This window comes from Macrobrachium nipponense, chromosome 21 (genome assembly GCF_015104395.2).
Source record: "Macrobrachium nipponense isolate FS-2020 chromosome 21, ASM1510439v2, whole genome shotgun sequence".
NCBI classification, from domain to species: Eukaryota; Metazoa; Arthropoda; class Malacostraca; order Decapoda; family Palaemonidae; genus Macrobrachium; species Macrobrachium nipponense.
In genome coordinates this window covers 11,831,254-11,842,729 of record NC_087212.1, presented here as the reverse complement: position 1 = coordinate 11,842,729, position 11,476 = coordinate 11,831,254, and the positions used below count along the sequence as shown (strand labels likewise).

The 11,476-nt window shown below is 36.3% G+C and overlaps 1 protein-coding gene across 2 annotated transcripts in view; it reads left to right on the top strand.

Moving 5' to 3' along the window:
- LOC135197797 (uncharacterized) overlaps window positions 1-11,476 on the top strand; it is a 97,038-nt gene that overhangs the window by 66,843 nt on the left and 18,719 nt on the right. For both annotated transcript variants that reach the window (XM_064224924.1, XM_064224923.1), the window contains exon 2: window positions 6,549-7,328. In XM_064224924.1, coding sequence (XP_064080994.1) covers window positions 7,202-7,328 — 127 coding nt within the window. In that variant the 5' untranslated portion in view covers window positions 6,549-7,201. The remainder of the gene's footprint in view (window positions 1-6,548; window positions 7,329-11,476) is intronic.

The following is an 11,476-nucleotide window of genomic DNA, read 5'->3' as shown; positions in this document are numbered from 1 at the left end:
TATATTTCAACTGAAAATACATCGATCCTCATCATTGGTGAATGTGAACGTTGGTGAGTGACAAGCATAAAGTAGGTGCATGGAATATGCAGGTGTGGAATATCGAAATTGGATCGATTGGAATTGGTGGCCGTCCTTTGATGAAAGAGGTCAATCCGTCGTTTGATTTCAGTCCTCGTCAGCGCCCACCTGAGTCGACTCTGATTGAGTATCCGTTGAAACACTTGCGTAAGAATAGGTATCAAGCTCAACTCGTCGGTGAAATCCGATTTCAAGCGTCGTGACAGATTCACATTTTCTGTCTGAGTGATCATGGCGGATTCCAGATCTTCCTTTTGAACTGAACTGAACTGAATATAGAATTTAGGCCAAAGGCCAAGCACTTGGACCTATGAGGTGATTCAGCGCTGATACGGAAATTGACAGTAAAAGGGTGGAAAGTAAGCTGGAAGAAAGAGAATATGAGAAGGTTTACTGTAAAAGGAACGAAAGGGGGGGCAGCTAGCGGCCGAGGGCACACTGCAAATAACCTTAAGTAATGCCGACAGTACACCGCATGAGGTGCACTGACGGCACTACACTTTTGAAGAACTTCTCAGCCTCACTCCATGGTATGACCCCTATCCCTCATTGATATGTATGGAAATTTCTGAGCCACATCACAGGATTGAAGAATTGTCAATCGAAATGTACGGTTTTACGGTATTCATATTGGTTTTATGGGTTTCACAGCTTAAAAGAACAGTTACATTACAGTAAAAAGGACATTCAAGTAATATATATATATATATATATATATATATATATATATATATATATATATATATATATATATGTAGAAAAGCTATAGGTACTGTGTCATACCTCTAGTGAGGGGGGATATAATTCACAGTGATGTAAAATCCTTATACAGTAATATGAAATATGTTTCTCTGTACAGTAAACTAAAGCTTTCGACCATCAGCTGTGGTCTTGTTCACTAAAAAATATAAGACCACAGCTGATGGTCGAAAGCTTAATTTACTGTACAAAGATAATATGTATTTTATAGAACTACATATATCCCCATATATATATATATATATATATATATATATATATATATATATATATATAATATATATATATAGAGAGAGAGCAGAAGAGAGTAGGATGGAGATGAGAGAGATGAGAGAGACGAGAGAAGTGGAGGGTGGGAAGTTAGGGAGATGAGAGGAGAGAGAGAGAGAGATCGCTGATTAGTTGTAAATATATGAAAGGAGTACAGGACATTCAGAGAAAGATTTCATTCTCTTAGGACTGTTCAAAACGCTTCTTCTTGTCATCTAATCGGCGGAGGTCTTGAAAGTATTTCGATAATTTCTTTAAAAAAAAATCAGGACACTGTTGTTAACCTCCGTTTAATCAATCAGAGAGGAGGCGGGTCACGGAATAAGTGGAACAAGGAAGGTAGAAGATTGCTTGCAAAAAAACTAGAAGTAAACTTTGAGTAACATGGAGGCCAAGGTGGATGTGTATGAAGGATAGCTGAACAAACTCTCTTTCGTAGAAGTCAATGCATGCGCATGACGATCCGACTAAATGGAAACAAGGATTTGCTGACTTGCTATAGCCCCAAACCTTTGCACTAATTTGCAGTCCGGACACCACAATAAAATCACTGCCATGCCTTTCCTTATAAGCATTGGCAACAGGCAGTTCGGAGTAGAAGGCTAACTACTCGAACAAAAATATCAACTGTCATTTGTATGCTGAAAATGGGAAGAGGCATCATGTACCCAAAATGTTCGTTCAAAGAACTTCTCATGTTTAAAATGGAATGAAAATGAGTCTGCTCATTCATTCAACATAACCGCACCAAGACAGGATCCTCTGCCAAAAAAATAATAATAATAAAAATAATACGAAAATCAACCTGCAACGGTCACATACCAGTCCCCAACTATTAAAGGCTTACACGAAAAACTTCAGAAAACGAGCAGTCGCAGACAAAGAGTTGGAATATTTCTAAACTTAAGCTATGTAATCAGTCGAAGTACAAATAAAAACTGTGCGTGAACGTCTAATCAGAAAGCACTGATGTGTCCCGAGTGAGAGAATGCGGCCTCGATGCTTCTCTTTCATCTCTTCAGATGTCAATTAGGAGGAGAAAATTGGACCATCCAGAGGCACTCCTCGGATATCACTCGGGGCTAGCTGCAATTACATTTCTGCGTTTTATAGATAGACACGCACACTCACATTATTTATATACATACATTCATATACACACACACATACATATGTGTATACATTACATAAAAAAATTTTATATGAAAAAGGCACTGGATATAAATGGATATATATTAAAATTAAAAATGAGGTCGATAACTATAGTGACAGGCAGTTGGATGCGAAAATAGTACAGCCTCGAGTGTTTTGGAACTATAAAAATTTATTAGCAGTGAATTCCTCAGAATGTTCAAAACGAGATAAAAAGACATACCTTTTCTGATCGCATTGGCGAGATTGCGGGAGCGCAAATGACCTGGTTAGTTCGGAATCACATGATTGTGACGTCAGTGCGCTAAATAGGACGTGCACATGAGCAATGGGAAAACGCACGTACATCGGAACCGAGAATAGACTAGCATGCGTGTGTTTGTACGTCCATTAGTATGTGCAAGTGCATATGTCCGTTAGAGCAAATGACTGGAATAAAATCTCTAGTGAGGTAATTAATGGGGGGATTATACGACAGAAGTTGAGTGTGAAACCAGGCCATAGGAGGTGCTTAGAGATCATGCAGATTAGGTAAAGTAGAAGAGGAAAAGACGTTGAAACTTTGAACAGTGACATTTATTTCAGAGGTTCTGAAAGGGGAAGTGCAGTGCGACACTTAACAGGATTGACGAACTTTAACGTTTCATTTTCTGATAAATTGTGGTCTCTTTTTCATATGGATTCGGTTGTCGCTACCGAAAAATGAATTCTCTATTTGACATTTATTTTAGAAAGACTGATGACAGTGAGAATAAGTTGGGATAGTTTTATTCAATATGATTATGCAGAACAGCAATGGTGTCTTAATGATTTTTGGGACGTTAGATTCCTTTTATTTCATTTTCATGTTAGCTATTTTGGGGAAAATAAACTCTATTTTCGTATCTTAAGAGTTTGGATCAGCCTAAGATTTATTGATTGATTTTCGGCTATCTAGAGAAGGAAGGTGATGGGAACAAACGAAGGAAGGTCGCGTTACCATAATTAGGATTTCCCTCCTTTTAGTTAAACGTGGTCATTCTGACCATGTACACGTAACATATATATATATATATATATATATATATATATATATATATATATATATATATATATATTATATATACGTATATATAGTATATATAAACAGAAATAATCAACATATTTGCATAGCAGATGAAATGGACTGTAAACATTGTAAACATACACCCCCGCCAGTGTGGGTGTTTTCAAACTAAAGCCGAATGTTGTGGCCTGTGAAGCTTTGCCAATGACGTCCTCACGTTCATTGTCAACAAGGAGATCACTGTTTCGTGGCACTATAAAAAAAATGGTAATTTAGAGTGAATATATATGTAACGTTTCATGTTATATATATATGAAGGATATATACATAAGAACACGCATGTGTACACAAGTGCACACATAGCTTGAAAAGATTAAAAGGATCTGGTATTTGCATACATACACAACTCTGGGATGCACACATACATACATGCAAAACGTAACAGTTCTCTTATAAATATACAAGCAGCATACATAAATATTGTAAATACCGTGCATACGCAGACACGTGTACACACAAACGCTCAAACTGACATTATCTGGCTTTTACCTCACTATCTCACCAGCGTAACAAGTACAAGAATTTGAGGAAACGCATCAGCAGCAAGCAGTGTGACAGGGATTTTACAATAATCATTCTTCAATTTCATCCGGACACAATTTCCTTCTTTTGTTCAGCTGTTGCTGTTAATGAAGGTATTGTATAGGGATATCATAGCACCCTCCACCACCCTGGCGTGCTTCTGTTATCGCTATTATACATCAGCATTGCATGTCTGAACCCTATTCCGCGGTCACAACCTCAACTATGTGTGGCTAGTGTCCTATACTGTTTGCCTAGCCCTGCTCGCATTCTTTGTTCCAATCTGACACCTAATCCTCTACCTGTTACGTAGCACTGATTATTGTCCATATAATATTCCTCTGCTTCATTACAATTTAGTCTACCCTTGTATCTAACTATCGTGCTCCTGATAACATCCTCTTATCCAAGTGAAAGCTTATAGATTAACTGTTGCATATAATAAGTTAGGCAGAGAATGATAGATAACCTTTTGTGTCTGGATTTTCAGTTGATGCACTTTTGGTGATGGAATTGGCCATAGGTTTTCCTCTCAAACTGTTTCAAAAAGATATTTGTGTAGCTAATCTCTGAAAGTTGTGGTATATAGGAAGTTCATTTTCTCGATCCAGGTATGCGGTCTGCATATCCTGAGCGCTCAGAAAAACATTGTGCGAAGTTTTCCGCTTTTTGTTGCTTTCTTGTACACCAGGATAGGTAGTGTATGGGTAAATTTATCAGGCATGACCTAGACATCTGGAAAAGATAAACCATTATAGTTCTCATGAAAATGTCACTTAGTAATGAACCTATAAAAAAGGTCTATAAATAAATTAATAGCACTCTAAAGCTCATTAACTGGGAAGAGTGGAGTTAGACTCAACTTCTTCCAGATTGTCGATCACAATTTTATTACAATATCATGTGCAGACACAACAACCTTTTTTTTTGCGTTCAATGGAGAAGCATACGACCCAAAGTTCGGTGCGTCGATAGGGTCTACCCCCTCCCCTCACCTATCTTACTTAATTCATGAATAGCATTTCCTGAAATGAAACGGCGTCAATATCCTCGTTGTTGCGACGCCAGCAAGTACTCATTAACCAATCAATCCTGAAATGACATCTATTGAATAACCTCCTAATCTTATCGAACCACCTTTCTGGGCAACTTTAGTTACGGAGTTTTCTATGGAGAATGATGGAAAGGAAAGCTACCGATGACACAAAAACCGTAACTCCTATTGGAACTTTTCAAAGGGAATTTTTCCGACTGAAGACTTCATTCTTTGGTTGTTCTTCTTTAGGTAGAAGGGCAACACTGACCCTGGCATACGCTGTAAATACCAAAGCCACAAACTCATGTTTCTGTATGAATGAAAACAAGTGAATATTGGGACATTTGCAGTTTTTATTTATCAAGTCCAATTTACTATTCTTCATATAAACGTGCTACTAAAAAGGTTAGTAGGCAAAGCCAGCCTCTTATCAATAAATGACTATTCCAATCAATTGTTTGAAAAAATAACACGAGATTACTTGCGACCGGGAAGAAAAAAGATTTATTGAGAGCTTCCTATACAACTAGGACTTGAACATTTTGTCAAATAAGAGTTACATCTACGAGCCTGGCAACGGAGAAAACAAAAATGTCCCATTACACACACATTATATATATATATATATATATATATATATATATATATATATATATATGTGTGTGTGTGTTGTGTGTGTGTACATAAAAATATATATATATATATATATATAATATATATATCCTAAAAAAAGACAAAGGATGCAACAAGTCCTCGAGTTTATTCATAAGAGTCATCACTATCAAGATGTCAAGATGGTTATGTGGGAAGCTGTAAAGGACCAACTATAAGTACCGCAAATTTTCGCAGAAAGTTGTCGTCAAATACAACTAAACATAGATCATTGCAACTGCGGCCAGATATTGCTGTTATTTCTGGGGTGCGTCTATAAATAATAAGATTCTATTCAACTAACAAAAGATTCAATACTTTCTCAATATTTTTCTCTCAAAATTCTTTTTGTTGTGCACCGACGAATGGTAAGCAATAAATTGTACTCGAATATTATGGCGATTTTCTGATCGTAACCAATAAAATAGTAATCCAATATCAAAGAAGTTGTAAGCAAATATGCCTCTCTTTAGTAAAGACTGATATCCTCAGCCATTTACGCCGACGTCAATCATTTCTTTGTTGCCTCTTCGGCAAAAACCTGTATACGTCACAATATACTATATACATACATACATGCATACACACACACACACACACACACACACACATATATATATATATATATATATAATATATATTAAATAAGTAGTATGTATTGCCATTTCTAATAATACTCGTTATACTCCCCCGCCTTTTCGTTCATTCCATATACTACATAAGTTCCCCCGTCATGTACCTATTTCCCTATTCACCTGTGATCAGGGCTGAAAGAGTATCAACTATATTTCGTTTTCCTCTTCTCGATTTTCTCACACTCTTAGGCTACGTTTTCCAAAGACAGCGCTGTATCCTATAGAGAAATATAGAGTAGCAGTTTCCTGATCACTTCTATTTTCTGTTATGCCGATATAGACCCAAGCATTGGTTCTTGTCCCTGATTTCTAACCTTCCTATTCTTTTGTTTTCCAGGTGTCTTGCAGGACCAAAGCGCAGAGGTTCGCATTCGGATTCCAAACATTCAAGAACAACTACGATGTGGATCCTGGTCGTCGATGCCTTCTTGGGGAGGTCCCTCGTCAAAGATGAAGTTCCTATTATTGATTAACTGCCAAAAGCTGTGATAATTCAGCCACAGTTACAATGAAGGGCCTTAACACAATGATGTAGAGTTGCCACAACTGGTGCGTCATAGCAGACAGGAATAACGCCTTTAACCTTCACCACAGCAAGTGCCATCAACAACCCCTCTGATTCCCACCTTCCGTCAATGATCCTCTCTTCTCTCATTTGCATGAATTCATTGTGAATTCCCCCACCCGGTTCCTGGTTCCTCACCCAACGATTTCCCACTTAGCATTTTGTAACCGCAGTATACATTAAAGCGGCCACTAAACGACTCTTACCTATTAAAGTAAAGAATAAACCGCCCGCCACTCACTCTCCCTCCCATCCTCCTAACACACTCAATCGATGACGTCACCTGGCGACCTTTGCTCTTCACAATGGTCTTTCAGCATTTCCCTCCAGTTCCTGAAAATGCAAAGCGCTGCTAATCCCATCACGTGACCAGCTTGGTCTCAGTCTATTTGAACGTCCACTGCTTCCGCGAAGATCCCCAGAACATGAGATACCCAGCCATGGGACCGTTGCAGAGGCATCGGACGTGCCTTCTCCTCTTCGTGGCTCTGGTTCTCGTGGCATCCTATGCCATCTTCATCAGTTTCTTCGAGACGTCACACCCTTTCAACGGTAAGAAGTCAACAACTATAAATCTGATTTGCATTTAAGATCAAAAACTCTTTACTTTGCTTGGCCTATGATGCAGGTTGAAAGGATTAAGTTTTAGCACTTTTCACTGGTAATGAGAATTGCTTTTTGCATTTTAATAAGAAGTGAAGAATACAAATTCAAAAAGGATTCAGATTAAAACACACATATACATACATGCATACATACACACACACATATGTATAATATATATATATATATATATATATATATATATATATATATATATATATATAAACATATAATCTTCACTCGACAGTGATTGGCTCTAGGAATGAGATAGATAATGTTCACTGTCACGTTCAGCTTTAATTACATAATGAAGAATGAACTGCCTACGCCTACGTAAAAAGCTTCCAAATCAGCTGCTTCATTCCCCTTCATTAAGGCTTAACAAAACAGCAGAATCCAACAGTTCTCCCTTGCCTCCTTCACCTCTAAGTACTTCACATTCTGTATGAACACTGTACCCGAGTACAAAATACTTTTTTTTTCACGATTTTCCTAGTACTGTACTGTAAAGGGGTGAAAAGCACTTAGCTATTATTTTCCATCTGTTTTACAGCCATGACTCCAATACAGTATATTGGGCCCTTCGAAGAATGCGCTCAAGTTACCCATTAAAAATTATACATAAAATTACCAGAATTTATCTGGAATATTGGTATAGCATAATGCTGAGGCTGTCAGTGAGGATATGATAAGATATATTACAGATTATATTGTTATAAATTTTTCATATAATCAAAAGTAAACCTCAAGATAATAAATCTCTTTAGACTAAATAATCTTTACTCTAAATATACTTAATATGGGAGAGCTGCTGAAAGAGGGCTAATTATTTCTAAATTAATTCCTATTCATTAATTTACCTTCCTTGGCGTTCTTAAGGATCCCTCGTCCCAACCCCGGTCTTTCAAAACTTAACTCTCATCACATTTTTCCTTCAAAAAGATCATCTCCTCTTTATGTACACAACAAACGAGATATAAGAGAACCGTCTGCTTCATCAGTATCGAAGGAACGTGAATAAAATTACATTAAATGGAATATGAGTAAGTTAATATTTGACGGATGAAAATATTGCCTGGGTAAATATCTCATTCTACAAGCATACACACACACTAATATATATATATATATATATATATATATATATATATATATATATATAGATATATATATATATATGCACAAGATGTAACCGTGGTGCTTCAACTTGGATTTGATTTAGCTTATGGAATTTAGGCTTTAAAGCCATGTACTAAGTCACCTTCAGCCATTCAATGCTTAAGAGAAGTGATATAAGGATGCTAGAGAGTCTTAAACAGCAAGATAACGAGATCTTGAAAATAAGTGACATAAATTTAAAGGTAAGACTGGTAAAAAAAATACCACAGCTGCGCCTACATGTTACATATTTGATAACAATACAGGATGAAGCTGGCATGTAGGTGAAATAAAAGGCTAAAAAGGGGTGTTGCTATGGGCCGAAGGGACACAGTAAACACCATTTAGTAATGCCTACAGTTGCACAATGCGAGGCGCACGAATGTACTAAACCCCCAGAAGAGTAAACTTGGAGCTCTAACTCTTTACATAAATAAGAATGGATTGTATATGAACGCTCTATTTCTGCCACAGTTGACAAAGCTGAATATCTGTTTCCTTTCCTAGTCTCCAGTCACGTCCTTCACGCCAACTCCTTCCACGATAAGTCTGTGTGAGCTGATCTGTCATCGAAATATTGCCTTCGATATACATTTTGTCATGTCAACACTGCTGACGATGTCGGCTGCTGATCGGCTTAACCCCATCATATTCGAACATACACAATAGACTTTGAATTCCTACCAAACACATATTCATATAGTACGACACCCCCCAAAAAATAAATGTAAAAACACTGATAATGAAGTTTTTCCAGTTACTAAAGGCAAATTTGAGCTACAATTACATGATTAAGTAAGTAAGTAAGTAAGTAAGTACAATTACATGAAAACCAAGTAATCGTAAGACATACAGGTAAACAAACTTGAATAACCAAAGAAGGAAGCCGGCAGCAGGAATGTATGGAAATATTAAAAAAAAAAATCCCGACTTGACTGCAAGGCATCCTTTTAACAGCGATAGTTGTAAGAATTTTGTAATTGACAATCTATACAGACCCCGAGTCATTGCATAGGTTTGTTAACGATTTCTTTAGAGGTATACATCTCGGTCAGACTACCTCATAAGAGTACTGTCTTCTGCTTATTCTTTGCTTTCAATATCAAACTGAACGCAATATAATATATATATATATATATATATATATATATATATATATATATATATATATATAATGTATGTATGATGTATACACATACACATGTATGTGTGTGTGAGGAACGGCGATTTTATGCGCGCTTTCGAACCATATAAAAATGACTAATTCAGGATTGATTTATGAAATACGACTGCTCCCATGCAAAGAGAAAAAAGGAAATCCATGAACCCTTTTTGTTCTGCCTCATCATCTACACTTACTGTCACTTTGCAAGAATGACAGGAAATGACATGAGCTTTAATCGATATTCACTTTCACTAAAAGCTACATTTGTCAAAATCAGTCGCACCTTCTAACAAGAGCTAAAGAGAGGAGGCACGACGAATTACGTTCGAATAACTAAGCACACAGTGGAGCTTCGCTGTATTTTTTTGGGAGAGAGATTCACAGACTGGGCGTTGTTGGGAGCAACATGTCGTGAAGATAAAAGGAAACAACAACCAAATTCACAATGTTCTCCCTCAAAATATAATATATTTACACAGATATATATACATACATATAAATATATTTGTATACATATACATATACGTACAAACATACAATATAAATATAAATATATATATATATATATATATATATATATACATATAATATATATAACATATATATATATATATATTATATATATATATATATATATATATATATATATATATATATAGGCAATAGTTTTCCCGTCCTACGCGTGTCCTTTTATCATCGTCAGCACAAAGGTGTACTTTTCAGCTAACGCAAAAAAAAGAAGAAAAAAAAAAAGTGTACAGGCCAGTCAGTTCCCGTTAACATGACCAGCATTTTTATCCCGTGCATCGCGTGCTTTAAAAGACCAGCGGGTGTCCTTCCCTTTCTTAATGCAACGCATCGTTGCCATGTTACGCAGACATTTTCATGTATTTTAGCGCAAGTACCGCCACAATATTTCACCGGCTTGGTGGCTTGTTTTCTACATCATTAGATTTATAAATCTTGGTGGACGCTTTGATTTAAAAATATGCCCATAATCGAGAATAACCGCCATTTCTTCAAACAAAATTGGAGATATTTTGCCAATAATTTAATGACATTATAAAGTTTTACATAGAAATTTAAAAAATCACAGTTACGTCATTAATACTAAATGGCTTATCTGCGTCTGACCCATACGCTTACTGAACACAAACCCCTCGAAATGGTAAAGTAGAGAGGATGAAAATCAAATCCCTGTATATTAGCACATATAATCGATATATGCAATATCTATGGAACGAGAAAATGCATAAGATAAAAACTTATGTATGATGTGTAACACTGGAAAAATCATTTATCCAAGTACTATTGTTATCCCTATTCATTTACATTATCAGTACATAGCTACGAATAGATTTGGCACCTGACCTTTTTGAGAACTCTGTACGTTTGGTTTTGCTTCTTGTCTCCGTTCGATAGCTTAGAAGTGGGGGTCGTCACCGAATGGCAAACTTTGGCGCAATCCCAGAAAATGTGTTGAAGGAACACTAAAGCGCTTTGTACATTCTTCTGTTAATTTATTTTTTGCAGCTTTTCCTATCTACCATCCGATCTATTTGTATGTACGTATAACATATGCGTACATACAAACATAATATAAATATATTTATATATACATATATACATTATATATAACATATACGTATATGTATATATGTATAAATATACACACAAACACATCCGTTTCAACGCGTCATGCAAGCTCTTCAAAAAAGGATGCTACCTGTTTACATCAGCACCCTTGTTGTTAATAGCGAATCTGCTCTAAAAT